An 11,698-nucleotide genomic window follows, 5' to 3' on the forward strand; every position below is an offset into this window, starting at 1 on the left:
CTCCGCTCTGCCGGCTACACGCATAGTGTCGCTTCGCCTCCAGTCCACCCTCCTGGTAAGCACCTCCGCTCCACCACCAGTAATATCACAACACCACATGACACAGATTCTACTCAAGACTATACCCATCCATATATCACTATTCTGACCACTATACTAAATATTTGTTGGTATACTTGCTTGTTTGTATGTTTGTTTATTCATGTTGCATAGTTATCGGAGCGTTCGTGCCGTCTCGTGGAGGCCAGACCTGCAAGTCTACGCCATGCAGTGGAGCTAGAAGCCAGTTCCGCGACCTCCCCTTCCCCCTTCGCCGAATAAGCACGACAAGCTCACTGGATCCCTTTGATGCATAAATTACCTATGATTTTTCAACCACAACCCTCAGCCTGTTATTTTATGCATGATATGATTTTGAGACAAGTTATTATGGCCACCCAAGCCACTTGCTGCAATCAATCCTTAATATATTTGTTACAAATGATTTGGGAAAAGCTGTGAGTTTTTCAAAAGAAAATGCTTTTCAAAATGTGTATGATGAAGGGTTTTCACCCTTATCACCTTTGAGTAGGGATGATCAGGGAGTCCCTGGTTTAGGGGAGGGCCTAAGGTGAAGGCTCAGCTGGTTTAGGCGTGAGCAGAAGGATTGTCCCCTCATATAAGGATCGGTTTGTCATCTTTCACTACCTGTACTCATGATAATTACAACCACTCGAGACTGTGTGGGCAGTCACTCAATCTGAACTCGTACGGTCCAACCCCAGGGTTATGAAGGCTGGGGAGCACCGGGAGGATAAGGAGGGGGAATGTTTTGTCCGGTTTGGACATGGTGGTGGCCTGACTCCTTCCGGTATAACCGTTAAGGTTAGGACATGCGGGGAAAGAAAGAGATTCGGATTCGGATCTCATTGATCATGAGATCGCAGAGCCGGACTAGTGGGTAAAGTGTACCCCTCTGCGCAGAGTTCAAACCTATTCGAATAGTCTGTGTCCACAGGAATGGACGAGTCTGGTGTGGTATGGCAATTAGTGTTTTGTTTTAAAAAAAGAGGTGCGTTTGAGAAAAGTGGTTTTTAAAAGGTCCGGCGGTTGAGCCATGAGCTATTGTGGACGGGAAGTCCAGTAGCTGTTTTTGAAAATGAAAACCAGTGGGAAACTGCTGAGATACCTGGATGGTTTAGTCCAGGGGATTTTGTTCTAATATTGAAAAACTTCCTGCTCCTTTTGGAGAGGATGCGCTTTGCAAAAATACAAATTGTTTTTCAAAACAACCCTGCATAAAATATTGCTGTTTCTACAAAATATACTGAGCTCCACATATTCCATGCATTATATCTGATTTCCCCATTCCGCGGGTGAAGGTGGGCTGCTTAGTACGTTTGTACTCACCCTTGCTTATTTGTTGTTTTTCAGAAAAAGGAGATCGGGTAAGAGTTATGACTATTCCCAACCTTGCCTGTGGCTGTTGGACCGCTGATTTGCTTCGCTGCGTATATCGGGCTGCTTCAGCCCCACTCTGATGATATGTCCCGAGTTGTGGACCAACTCTTAAAGTTGTTCGCCACCTTTATAGGTTTGTCTCGTTTAAGCAGATCTAGAATCATCTGATGTATAAATGTGTTTACTAGCCTCCTGGGACTAGTAATTGTATCACATTTGAGTCCCAGAGGATCGGGACGCTTTACTAGTTGAGCATTGCAGTAAATATAAGCTATTTCTACACCATGCCTTGAACTAATACCTAGGTATCTGACATTAAATATACACTGATCCATCTAAGTTATCACTTAGTTAACAAGACCAAACGACCTTTGCGCATGAATTTTGGCCATGCATATACTACTCTCACCATATGCATTTATGTGTATTGGCCTCCCTTATCTTATGAATCGAAATCGAGTCTACTAGCCAAATAATCTCACAAAGTGATGTCAATTTATCCTTCGAAATATTTCCAAAAAGAATTTAGATCCGAAATGTTTGTATAACAATCTAGAGGGTCTGCTAAGGTCCTATTTATTTAACCTCTAGATTATATAATCCAGATTAAATAAGTTAAGAGACAAATAAACAACATATATTATTATGTAGATTATATAATCTAGGTATCTAGATTATGATAATCCATAAGCTGGATTATATAACATCGGGACTACCAACGATACTGAGTTGGGGATCCCCCTCGCTCGCTTGACCTCTCAAAACAAAAGGTGCTAGCATGTTTTTCCGCAATCGTGTTTGTTTGGTTTTTTTATTACAAAAGTAGCAATAAAAATGATTATGCCATTATATTTTAGTGGTGCACGGTAACAATGTTGCATGACGCGTTGTCCCAGTTCCTGTCTGTTTAGGCCTTGTTTGGTTAATCCCGTTACCCATAGATTGGATGAGATTAGAAAAAATTAAGAAAAAATTTGACTTGTTTAGGGCTTACGTTGCGGGAACCTGCACACACAGCTTGTGTACTGTGTTGTGAAAGACAACATGAATGGGTGAAAATCCCAACAAAGAATTGTTGTGCACGGTACTCCGTTCCCATTTCTAGGCACTGGTTCTCCCAAACTGAAGGAAGGAAAAACTGCAACGTTTTCACTTTTCTACTAGTCTTAAGTGGTAAGAGCAACTTCAAGAGACTCTTTATTTTTAACTCTCTATTTGACTCTTTATTTGTCTTTCCATAAAGATTAAACTCTATATATAACATCTCATTCCAACAGACTCTCTAACATAGAATTTAGCTTGGCTAGTGAGAGTTGCTAGCAAAATTTAGCTAATGAGTGAGTTAATTTAGAGAGGCGGATAGTTTGTCAAGTTAAATGACTAGTCTGTTGGAGAGTTATTTTGCTATTAAGTAGCTAAAATTTAACTTGACAATCTATTTAGCTAGTCTCTTGAAGATGCTCTAATAAGTGCACCAGTGAATCCTGAGCGCTTGTTCAGCTGGTAGTCTGGTACTGCGTGCCCCCACAGTGAGGCAGTGGCAGTGAAGCTAAACGATCATCATCGCGTGGCCAGTGGCCAGTGATCGATCAGGCTGCAGCTAGGTCCTGTACGTGCCCGCGAGGTAGGCGAGGCAGCCGACGAGGGGCGCGTTGGTGTACGTCGTCGGCTCCGACCGCGCGTAGTCGGCGCGATCGTCCGGGAACTCGTCGTGCTCGTCGGGCCCGCCGACGACGGCGCCCGTGTGCACGTTCGGGTTGGCGCCGCTGGAATAGAAGTAGCTCTGGAAGCCCTCCTGGCACCCGATGTGCGCCGGGTGGCTGGCCACCGACGGCAGCGACGACGCCCGGTGGTGGATCCTCTGCGGCCACCGCGCGCCGAAGTTCACCATGTAGGACATGCCCTGGGGGTTGGCGCCCAAGATGTAGTCCACCTGGAATGGCATTATATTATCCCGCCATGTAGATAGATTCGCCCGTCTAAAATCGCGTTGCATTGCCGTGGCCGTGATCTACTCTACCTGCTGCTTGGCGAGAGCCCTGAGGGAGGTGGCGGTGACGGGGAGGCTCTGGCAGGAGAAGGTGTGCTTGGTGGCGGCCATGTACTTGGCGTAGGTGGTGAGCAGGAAGCTGGCCGAGGTGACGTACTGCAGGTTGGCGTACCCCGACTTGTGCATCAGGCCGCCCGGCGTGTACTGCGTCGTGGAGGAAGGGGAGTCGCGCAGGATCCTGCAGAAGAAGTCCTCGGCCTGCTGCCTGAACGGCTCCAGCCTCGTGTCGCCGTTCACCAGAGCTCTCTGCGTGCGTGCATGCAGAGGGTTGACATGAGTACGAACGCAGCGGCCGGGCAATATGGTTCCTAGCTGTGCTAGCTTGAGTGTGATTTAATATGCGCGTGCCATGTATGATACCCGTGACAGCAGCACGCGCGCTCCGGCGAGCTTGTTGTCCCAGCTGAACATGTCGACGCCGTCGTTGTCCCCCAAGGAGTAGAGGTAGGCGAGGTACGAGGAGCTGTTGGTGGCCCAGAGCAGCCACGCCGACCCCCACAGGAGCTCGTCCTGCAAGGGAGAAAGAACGAACCAACGGCGCTTGAATCAGTTGATCAATCGATCAATCAATGACCACTCTGATCCCGGAGGTCATTGATCTGGGGACCTTGTAGCCGGAGTACGACTGGTAGTACGCGCCGACGTCGCCGCCAACGAAGTCGCTGTACTTCCCCTGGTGCTGCACGGCGAGCTCCATCACGCCCCGCGCCGCGGCGAGCAGCCTCCGGGAGTAGGCCCGGTCGGCGGCCCTGAACACCATGCTGGCGGCGGCGAGCGCGGCCGCCGTCTCGGCGGCGACGTCGGAGCCGGGCGCCGACGCGGACACCCAGTACACGGCCCTCGGCGTGTCCATGTCCTCGGGCCGCTCCCAGCAGCGGTGGTCTGCGCCGGGGTCGCCCACGCCCACGTACAGCCTGCCCGGGGTCTGCGTGGCGGCCTTGAGCAGGTAGTCCGCGCCCCACCGTACGGCGTCGCGCGCGTCGCGCACGCGCGCCTTCATCCGCCCGCCGTGCTCCAGCACGCTCCACGACAGCATCGTCGTCGTGAAGGCCATCGGGAAGCCGAACTTGGCGTTGTCGCCGCCGTCGTAGTACCCGCCGGTGAGGTCGACCTGCCGCGCGCGCACGTCAACAGACAGATAGAGAGACTAAGAAGGTCCAGGTCCAGTCCAAGCCCCAGGTCAGGTCAGGTCAGCCGTCAGCCGTCAGCGCGCTGACCCATGTTTTCGAACAAGACACAGCAGGAAGGAAGTACGTACGTTTGCGGCGGAGCCGTCGGAGAGGCCGGAGTTGGACCTCCACGTGACAGCCTGGTCCGGCGGCAGCTGGCCTGACCTCTGTCCCTGGAAGAAGAGTATCGCCTTGGCGAGCGCGTCCGCGTAATCAGGGTGTCCGCCGGCAGCGACATGGCTGGAGCGGGAAAGAAGGAGCGAGACGGCGACGGCGGCGAGAAGCACTAGAGCCTGCGATGATGGTGGTGCTGGCCTCGTCATCGGTCCCGCTGCCGATGTAGAGCTCATCGTCCTCCTCACCGCGTCTACAGTGCACTGAGACGCCGACGCGCGGGGTTTTATACGGCGAGCGGCGTAAACTGCATGTGGGCGCTTTGTTTATGTTATTGTTATCTCATCTCTCGCGATCGATCTTGCTCCGAGAAGCGCGCAAGTCAGAGCTGCCGATTACTGAACTGGAATAGCAATGTATAGCATGGAATGGATACATGATCCAAGATGGGTCCTAACTCCTAATAACCCACGGTTGATGATGAATTCATGATAGTGTGGTGCATTGCTAGCTCTCCATCACCAGTAATCATACTGCATTCACAACAATAAGCTGCGGTTGGGCATTTCGAGGAATTGTACCGTGAGGCGATCTCGTCCAGCGGGACCTTCCCTCGGTTTGTGTTTCTTGATCGGAATGGTTGCTTGAGTGTGACTTAAAGGTGCAGGGCAGTGGTGTGGAATCAGACCACGTTGGCTGCAGTTACTGATGATCAGGGGAGGTCCAGCAACCGAACAGATATATTACTATAATTTTTTTCTTATATGAAGTTTCTCCATTCTCTAAACAGTTCAAAAACCCGGATGAGGGACAGATGGATGAGGAACAAAACTATTTAGGCCCTGTTCGGTTAGGTCGGATTGTGGCAAGGAACTATTCCAACTAATCAATAATAGTACAAATAAACTTATGATTCCAACCGAAACGGTGGCAATGAAACCGTTCCGGAGTAAACGAACAGGCCCTTAGACAGATGAGTGAAATACTCAGTCTTCTGGTGGTGTGAGCTTCGCTCTGCACCTTGTCCCTTCAGTTACCAAAGCACTACATACGACTAGATGAAGTGAAGACCCTAGATATACAATTTAAACAAGAAAGAGCCTCAAGCACCACAATCAAGAGGCAACATATGTCTTCCAACTTCTGCCTATGCCTATGTCGTCATTGTTGAGAGAGCCACCGAGGCTTCAAGTCTCTTCCAACTTCTGCCTCTTCTCAAGGGAACCACAAAGTTTAAGTTTTCGAGCTTCTACCAGCTTCACAAGGCCAATATATGCTAACTTTCCTGTGCTCAACCACAACTAATTAATCGGGAGCTCATGGGCAACATATGTCTAGGAGCCCAAGCTCCAAGAGTAACAAACTTTTAAACCACAAGCTATAGCCAGAACCAAGTGCTCTATATCTATAGTTCTTACTCTTTGGCTCTCAAATCCATTCCCTAACCCAAACTCACAAGAGGGAATCGGGAATCAAGGTGGAGGTTGGTGGCCATGGAGGTGAGAGATTTTATCTTTTGTGTTGGTGGGGGGTGAATGGAGTTGGATTTTTTTAGAAATAAGGGAGAGGATAGTATAAATAACCTCGTCTTAGATTTCCAATGGTACAATTAAAATGCAAAAGTTCCACACTCAGATGCATAACTTCTGTGCAAGTCAGAAAGAATAGGAATTCGAAAAATCTGGCTTTGTTTTTGGCATTGGGGTTTCATTGTTTATGTAAGAGCACGTGATTCCCCTTAAGCTTGTCATTTGTGTTTGTCTTTATACTACGACGCTTCCTATACTAATTCAAAATATAAAAATAAGTCAAGTAAACCTTAAAATATGCAACCACCGCTTAGAAAATGATTCAAAGGTCTTAACATATTGTTATCCTCCTTTGAACAACCAATACATTTTTCACTCTTGACAAATTTCATTAGATCATTAATTATAGTGTCATTAATGTGTCAAAACCTACTTAGGGGCATAGATGCACTTTTAATCTCCTTTTTGTGAATCATGGCAACATAATTAAGGTTTACAAATGAGCTTAAAGACATTAAGATTTTGAATCACGGATATAGGTGGCTCCACCTAGATATGTGCACTTGAATGAATTTCAAGATATGGCATAAAAGGGCATTCTACAAAAACATGTGTGATGATATAAACAGTCATATTAATGACAACTTATGCACAAAACTATTGTTGGCTATCAAAATGCAGAACTTCCATGTTTGAAGATGGCTTCCATGCCTAAGCATCGAACTTCCACGCACAAATGCGGAACTTCCATATTTTGTGCCACTAAAAGCAACTAAGAAACAACACCCACACAATACAAAGCATAGAACACAACAATTTAACCTACCAAATAGTCATCAATCATCATGTCCACATCCATTCATAAACCTATATGTTTGAAATGAAGCCTAAATATGTTCTATTATAGTCCATTTATTCCAAATGAGACCCTAGCGAAGTTAATAGATAAATAAACTTGTTGATCTTCTTGATCCACTTCTCCACCTTTGGCATCAAGCCACCAAAAAGAGGGAAGAGGAGAGGCACTAGTTGTTCCAATTGGTGTCTCCTTCATCATCGTCATTGTCGTCGGGCCATCGCAAAAAGTGGATGGTCGAGGGTGGAGATGAGTAAGAGCTGCCCCCAAAAGTCTCTTAATCTTGTGGTCCTACTATTGTGTCCTCTAGACTTTCCACCTCCTCTAGCCCCTCGTCATCACTAACAACGCAAAAGGATCTCCAAACGGAGGTGGAAGAACTAGTGTGTGAGCTGGAGTGGGCTCACACAACGGAGAAGAGGGTGTTGATGGTGCTTCTCTAGAATGAGTACATGGTGCCAGAGCTACAAAAGATGTACCTCAAAAACTCTCCTAGTCCTTGAAATATGAGATTCTCACCTGATAAGGCTCGTTATTGCAACCTTTCTTAAAAATTAGCCCTCTCTCTCTCTCTCAATAATGAACATTACATATGAGGCAAACTATTTGGGAGGTCTTTGGTCGAAGGTCCAAATTGATGAAGGTGCATCAGATGTGAAGTACAATAACAATTAGTTTGGAAAACTAGCCATTGGAGTGGCACTGATATGTCTGGTATAGTGGAAACGTTTGTCCCAGACATGTCTCGTGCCCCCGAAAAAGTTGAGTGGATTCTAACGGCTAGTTTGAGCCCTTGGAACTATCTATACCCCCATATTAGCATCTTGAGATGTCTTGCCCCTTCTGAAAGCTAAAGCAACCCCTTAAGAGAAACAAAGACCCTTTACATGGTGAGGAGATTAGAGAAGTGATAATCTTGTGGTTAGCTACCTCATTAGTGCATAGAAAGAGACTTATACGCATCCACCACCCGCATTAAGTTTGTCATGGTCTTAGTGATTGGCATCACCTACATGGCTCAATTGCGATTTGGAGTGTGATGGTCACTTAGAGAGTTTGTAGGTGACCTGGTTCAAAAATTTGTATATGGTTGTGAGTGGTTCACCAGACCGGAGCGACGAAGAACTAGCTCGTAGAGAGCACTTGATCCTTATACAAACTAGGGCGAGCGACACCCTTGTGCGGGGTCTCTAACGAGGATGAGTGGGGAGTCGATTCTTCGAAACCTCGAGAAAAATATCAAAGAGTATTCTAACTCTTGCACTACTTTCCACATTTACTTTTGAGCACTTTAATTTAAGAATTTACATTCTTAGAATTATAGGTTGAAAATTAGGGTGCAAAAAACTTTTGTAGACACTTGGATGAAGTTAATCTTGCAATTAGAAATTAACTATTAAAAGAATTTTTGAAGAAGGTCAATTCACTCTCTTGGACATTGCGATCCGTTCATATTTATCAAAGCTAGTAAAGAAAAACCTTGCTTGCCAGAGCAACGAGCTAGGGTTGCAAAGTAACCAAACACACTACCTAATCTAGTTTCTTACTCAATGATGAGAGACGAGCATAGAAAACGGTTACCTTAATGTATCTATAATACTTGACCAAGTTATATGCCATTGTTTTTTAGATGAAAGGTAATTAAAACTCAACAAATAAATCCTAGGATTGCACATAAAAAAACTAAGATAAAATATGTTCAAACATGTTTAACGAGTTACTACATCTTCTTTAGTAAGAAAAAAAATCATCAGCACAAGCTAATTAATTCTAAAATTTTATATTTAAAAACAAAAGGAGTATTGCTAACAACAGATTTCAGCTGCAAAATTATTGCCAAATAATTGACGATGTCAAAGCATGTTTAAGTCGGTATAAACTAACTGGATATCGTCAAACATTCTCACAGAACGCGAAGAAAACTAATATCCTGCTGAATGGTGTAGGTATTGCTTAAAGGATAGCTCATCCAAAAGGTTGATACTAAAAGCTTTGCCTCAATGTACAAAGTAAAGTTCACTATCTAAGGAACTATTTTATAGGACTTCTCATGCCACATGAGCTAAGATGGAGAGGAAAAAGTAAACACGAGAATGTTATCCCTACTTCAATCTGTTCTATATTCACAAAACTTTGGAGACAAAGTCACAACCAGAGTTGCAAGACTAAAATATGGCTAGAGCCAGGGGAAGTAGCATGGGAATCCCCCTCAGTTAGCCCTTGAACAAAAAGCAGAACATCAAGTCAAAAGTTGGGCTATCATAAGATCATGTCACAACTTGTTTGCATCTCAATGTGCTCTTGGTCACCAATGGAAAAAGTGTCAGCGTCTAGAAAATAAACCAGAATAACGATACCGACCATGGCAGCAAGCATCAACACAAGGAAGGAAACAAACACAAGAACCTCATGTTCTACTTCACCAGGCCAAGGAAGAACAGATAACCCGAGAAGTATCGCTCGGGAAAGTAATATTTTGGTGGCAAAGATGAGCATATATCCTTCATCGGAGTCCCTTGTTGATCACCAAAGATAGCATCTGATGTCCGACAAACATGACGTAGACAATCAAAACGATGTAGAATGCTCCAAGAAATGTGCTGCTCAACAATGGATACGTGCATGTAATCTCGCCGTTGTGGATTGCAGAGGCAGAATACCAGTACTTCGAAACCTTTGATCGCTGACCGTCATCTAAGGCAACAAGACCACCAACAAAAACAACACAAGCTTCCCAGATCAAACAAGGCGAGCAGAGGATGAATACTGCGCATATGGTCTTCTGGTTCCATTTCCTATTCTAGGTACCAAGCTCTTGCTTCTGCAAAGCTACGCTGAGGAAAGAGAGCAAGAGGAACAGCCCTGGTTCTGCAAATCCCATATTTGAAATGATGTAGAATTTGCACACGTTCTCTTGCCATGCCCGGTCAGAGATCAGCCTCCCCTCCCCGTTCACAAAGGTGAGCCTGAGTACCTCGCCAATACCCCACCAAAATGCAACGAGCATCAATGTTATTCGAGTCAGCCATGACTCGTTGAAGTAGCTAAGCCACCGGTAGCCTCTTCTTCTGATCCACAGTTGGAAGTACACTAAGCAGCAGAGGCATATTAGGCCCAAGATGGATACTATGGAGACCAGAGCAATGGTTACTACACCAATGATGTTGGTGAAATATGTGATCACGTGCATCACATAAAGCACCACAAATCCAGATAACCAAGCATCCTCACTTTTATCATCAACGCAAAAGCTGCTCTCACATCCTAGAAACTGAACGGAATACTACGAGAGGAAACCTGAAAGGGAAAGCGACCAAGGCATTTATCATCAGATGGAACACATACAAAAGCAGGTGCTAACAACACATCTATTTATATTTGCAACAATAGACGAAAGGTAATACTTGTCAATGGTAAACTTCAAATGGGCAACAATAAAAGGTGGAGCTTCCAATCAGCTACTTCATACTTATCTTTGACATGGGCTGTCTGTTCACCGAACATTGGACGTGTTCAGCGTCACGAGCCTATTACAAGTTTACAACTCCCTTTTGAATTGTCTAACCAAGATGGAACTCTCTCCCGATCCACCAACCATCGCGTTATGATTAGGTGATCATTTCCCATCACCTAATTATATACATAACACCAACACGACACTGAAGAAGAAAAGATGACCGCCAGGAGTCCAACAAGCAAAACTATCCAGATTGATGCAAGATCAGCTGACCTATTCAGATAGGTGAATCTACTGTATTATCTATAGGGAAAAGCTACCTAAGGGTCTCGGCCACATAGAAGCAAAATTATCGAAAGTTACTGAACTAACAACCAGGTTCTAATATAACGCACAAATTGACGTAGAGCTAACAACAAGCAATTTCAACTAATGATGCTAACAAACGGAATCCTAGATCATCGATTTGAAAACGATGCATCCAAATTGCTACGGAAGAGCAAAAGAAGTCGGGAGGTATCTTCGTCAGGGAAAAAAGTTGGGAAGCAATTTACTGAACGAGTTCGCGAGATTGAGCAGCCAAGAGAAAGCGTCGGTTGAGCCAGGGGCAGAACACTGCACCGGAGCGCTGAGGCAGGCCAGCGGGATGCCAACGGCGCGCTAGCGAGTCCCACGGCGCCGGCGTGTCGGCTATCAACGATAGGGCGCGTGTCGCGTGGGTGCACTATCTCGTGTGGCCACTGGGATTGGTTTGTGTTCTTCTCCACTCGTAAGGCTCGATGGAAGTCGAACGGAAAAGGAGACAGACGGAAGGGGGGAGGTGGTTGGTCCAAAGAGGACAATTGCTCACAGTTCTATTTTATTTTATTTCATTTTATTTTTATTATTGTTGGTTTTTAGAGATATGATTCGGCTGTATTTTATTTTCTTCTTCTTATTGTTTTTTAGAGATACGATTCAGTTTCATTCAGAGAAACCCTGATCAGTAAATCTTTAAGTCGTCGTTACACTATTGGGAAGGACCGAGTTTGAGAACCCTATTTCCTAATGAATTCATATTTTTAAGGAAAATGAAGTAATTTA

General features: G+C 45.5%; 1 protein-coding gene and 1 pseudogene across 1 annotated transcript; both read right to left on the reverse strand.

The window, feature by feature from the left end:
* Positions 1-3,040: 3,040 nt before the first annotated feature.
* LOC103641675 (endoglucanase 11-like) lies at positions 3,041-5,009 on the reverse strand. Its single transcript, NM_001301499.1, has 5 exons — positions 4,749-5,009; positions 4,098-4,601; positions 3,851-4,000; positions 3,461-3,736; positions 3,041-3,373 (listed from the first exon to the last, which is right to left on the reverse strand). The coding sequence occupies exons 1-5, from the start codon at positions 5,007-5,009 to the stop codon at positions 3,041-3,043; spliced, it is 1,524 nt and encodes a 507-aa protein (NP_001288428.1).
* A 4,388-nt stretch (positions 5,010-9,397) lies between these two features.
* On the reverse strand, positions 9,398-11,425 carry LOC103641676 (uncharacterized; annotated as a pseudogene).
* Between the last annotated feature and the right edge of the window lie 273 nt (positions 11,426-11,698).

The sequence above is a fragment of the Zea mays genome, chromosome 10, assembly GCF_902167145.1.
Source record: "Zea mays cultivar B73 chromosome 10, Zm-B73-REFERENCE-NAM-5.0, whole genome shotgun sequence".
NCBI classification, from domain to species: domain Eukaryota; kingdom Viridiplantae; phylum Streptophyta; class Magnoliopsida; order Poales; family Poaceae; genus Zea; species Zea mays.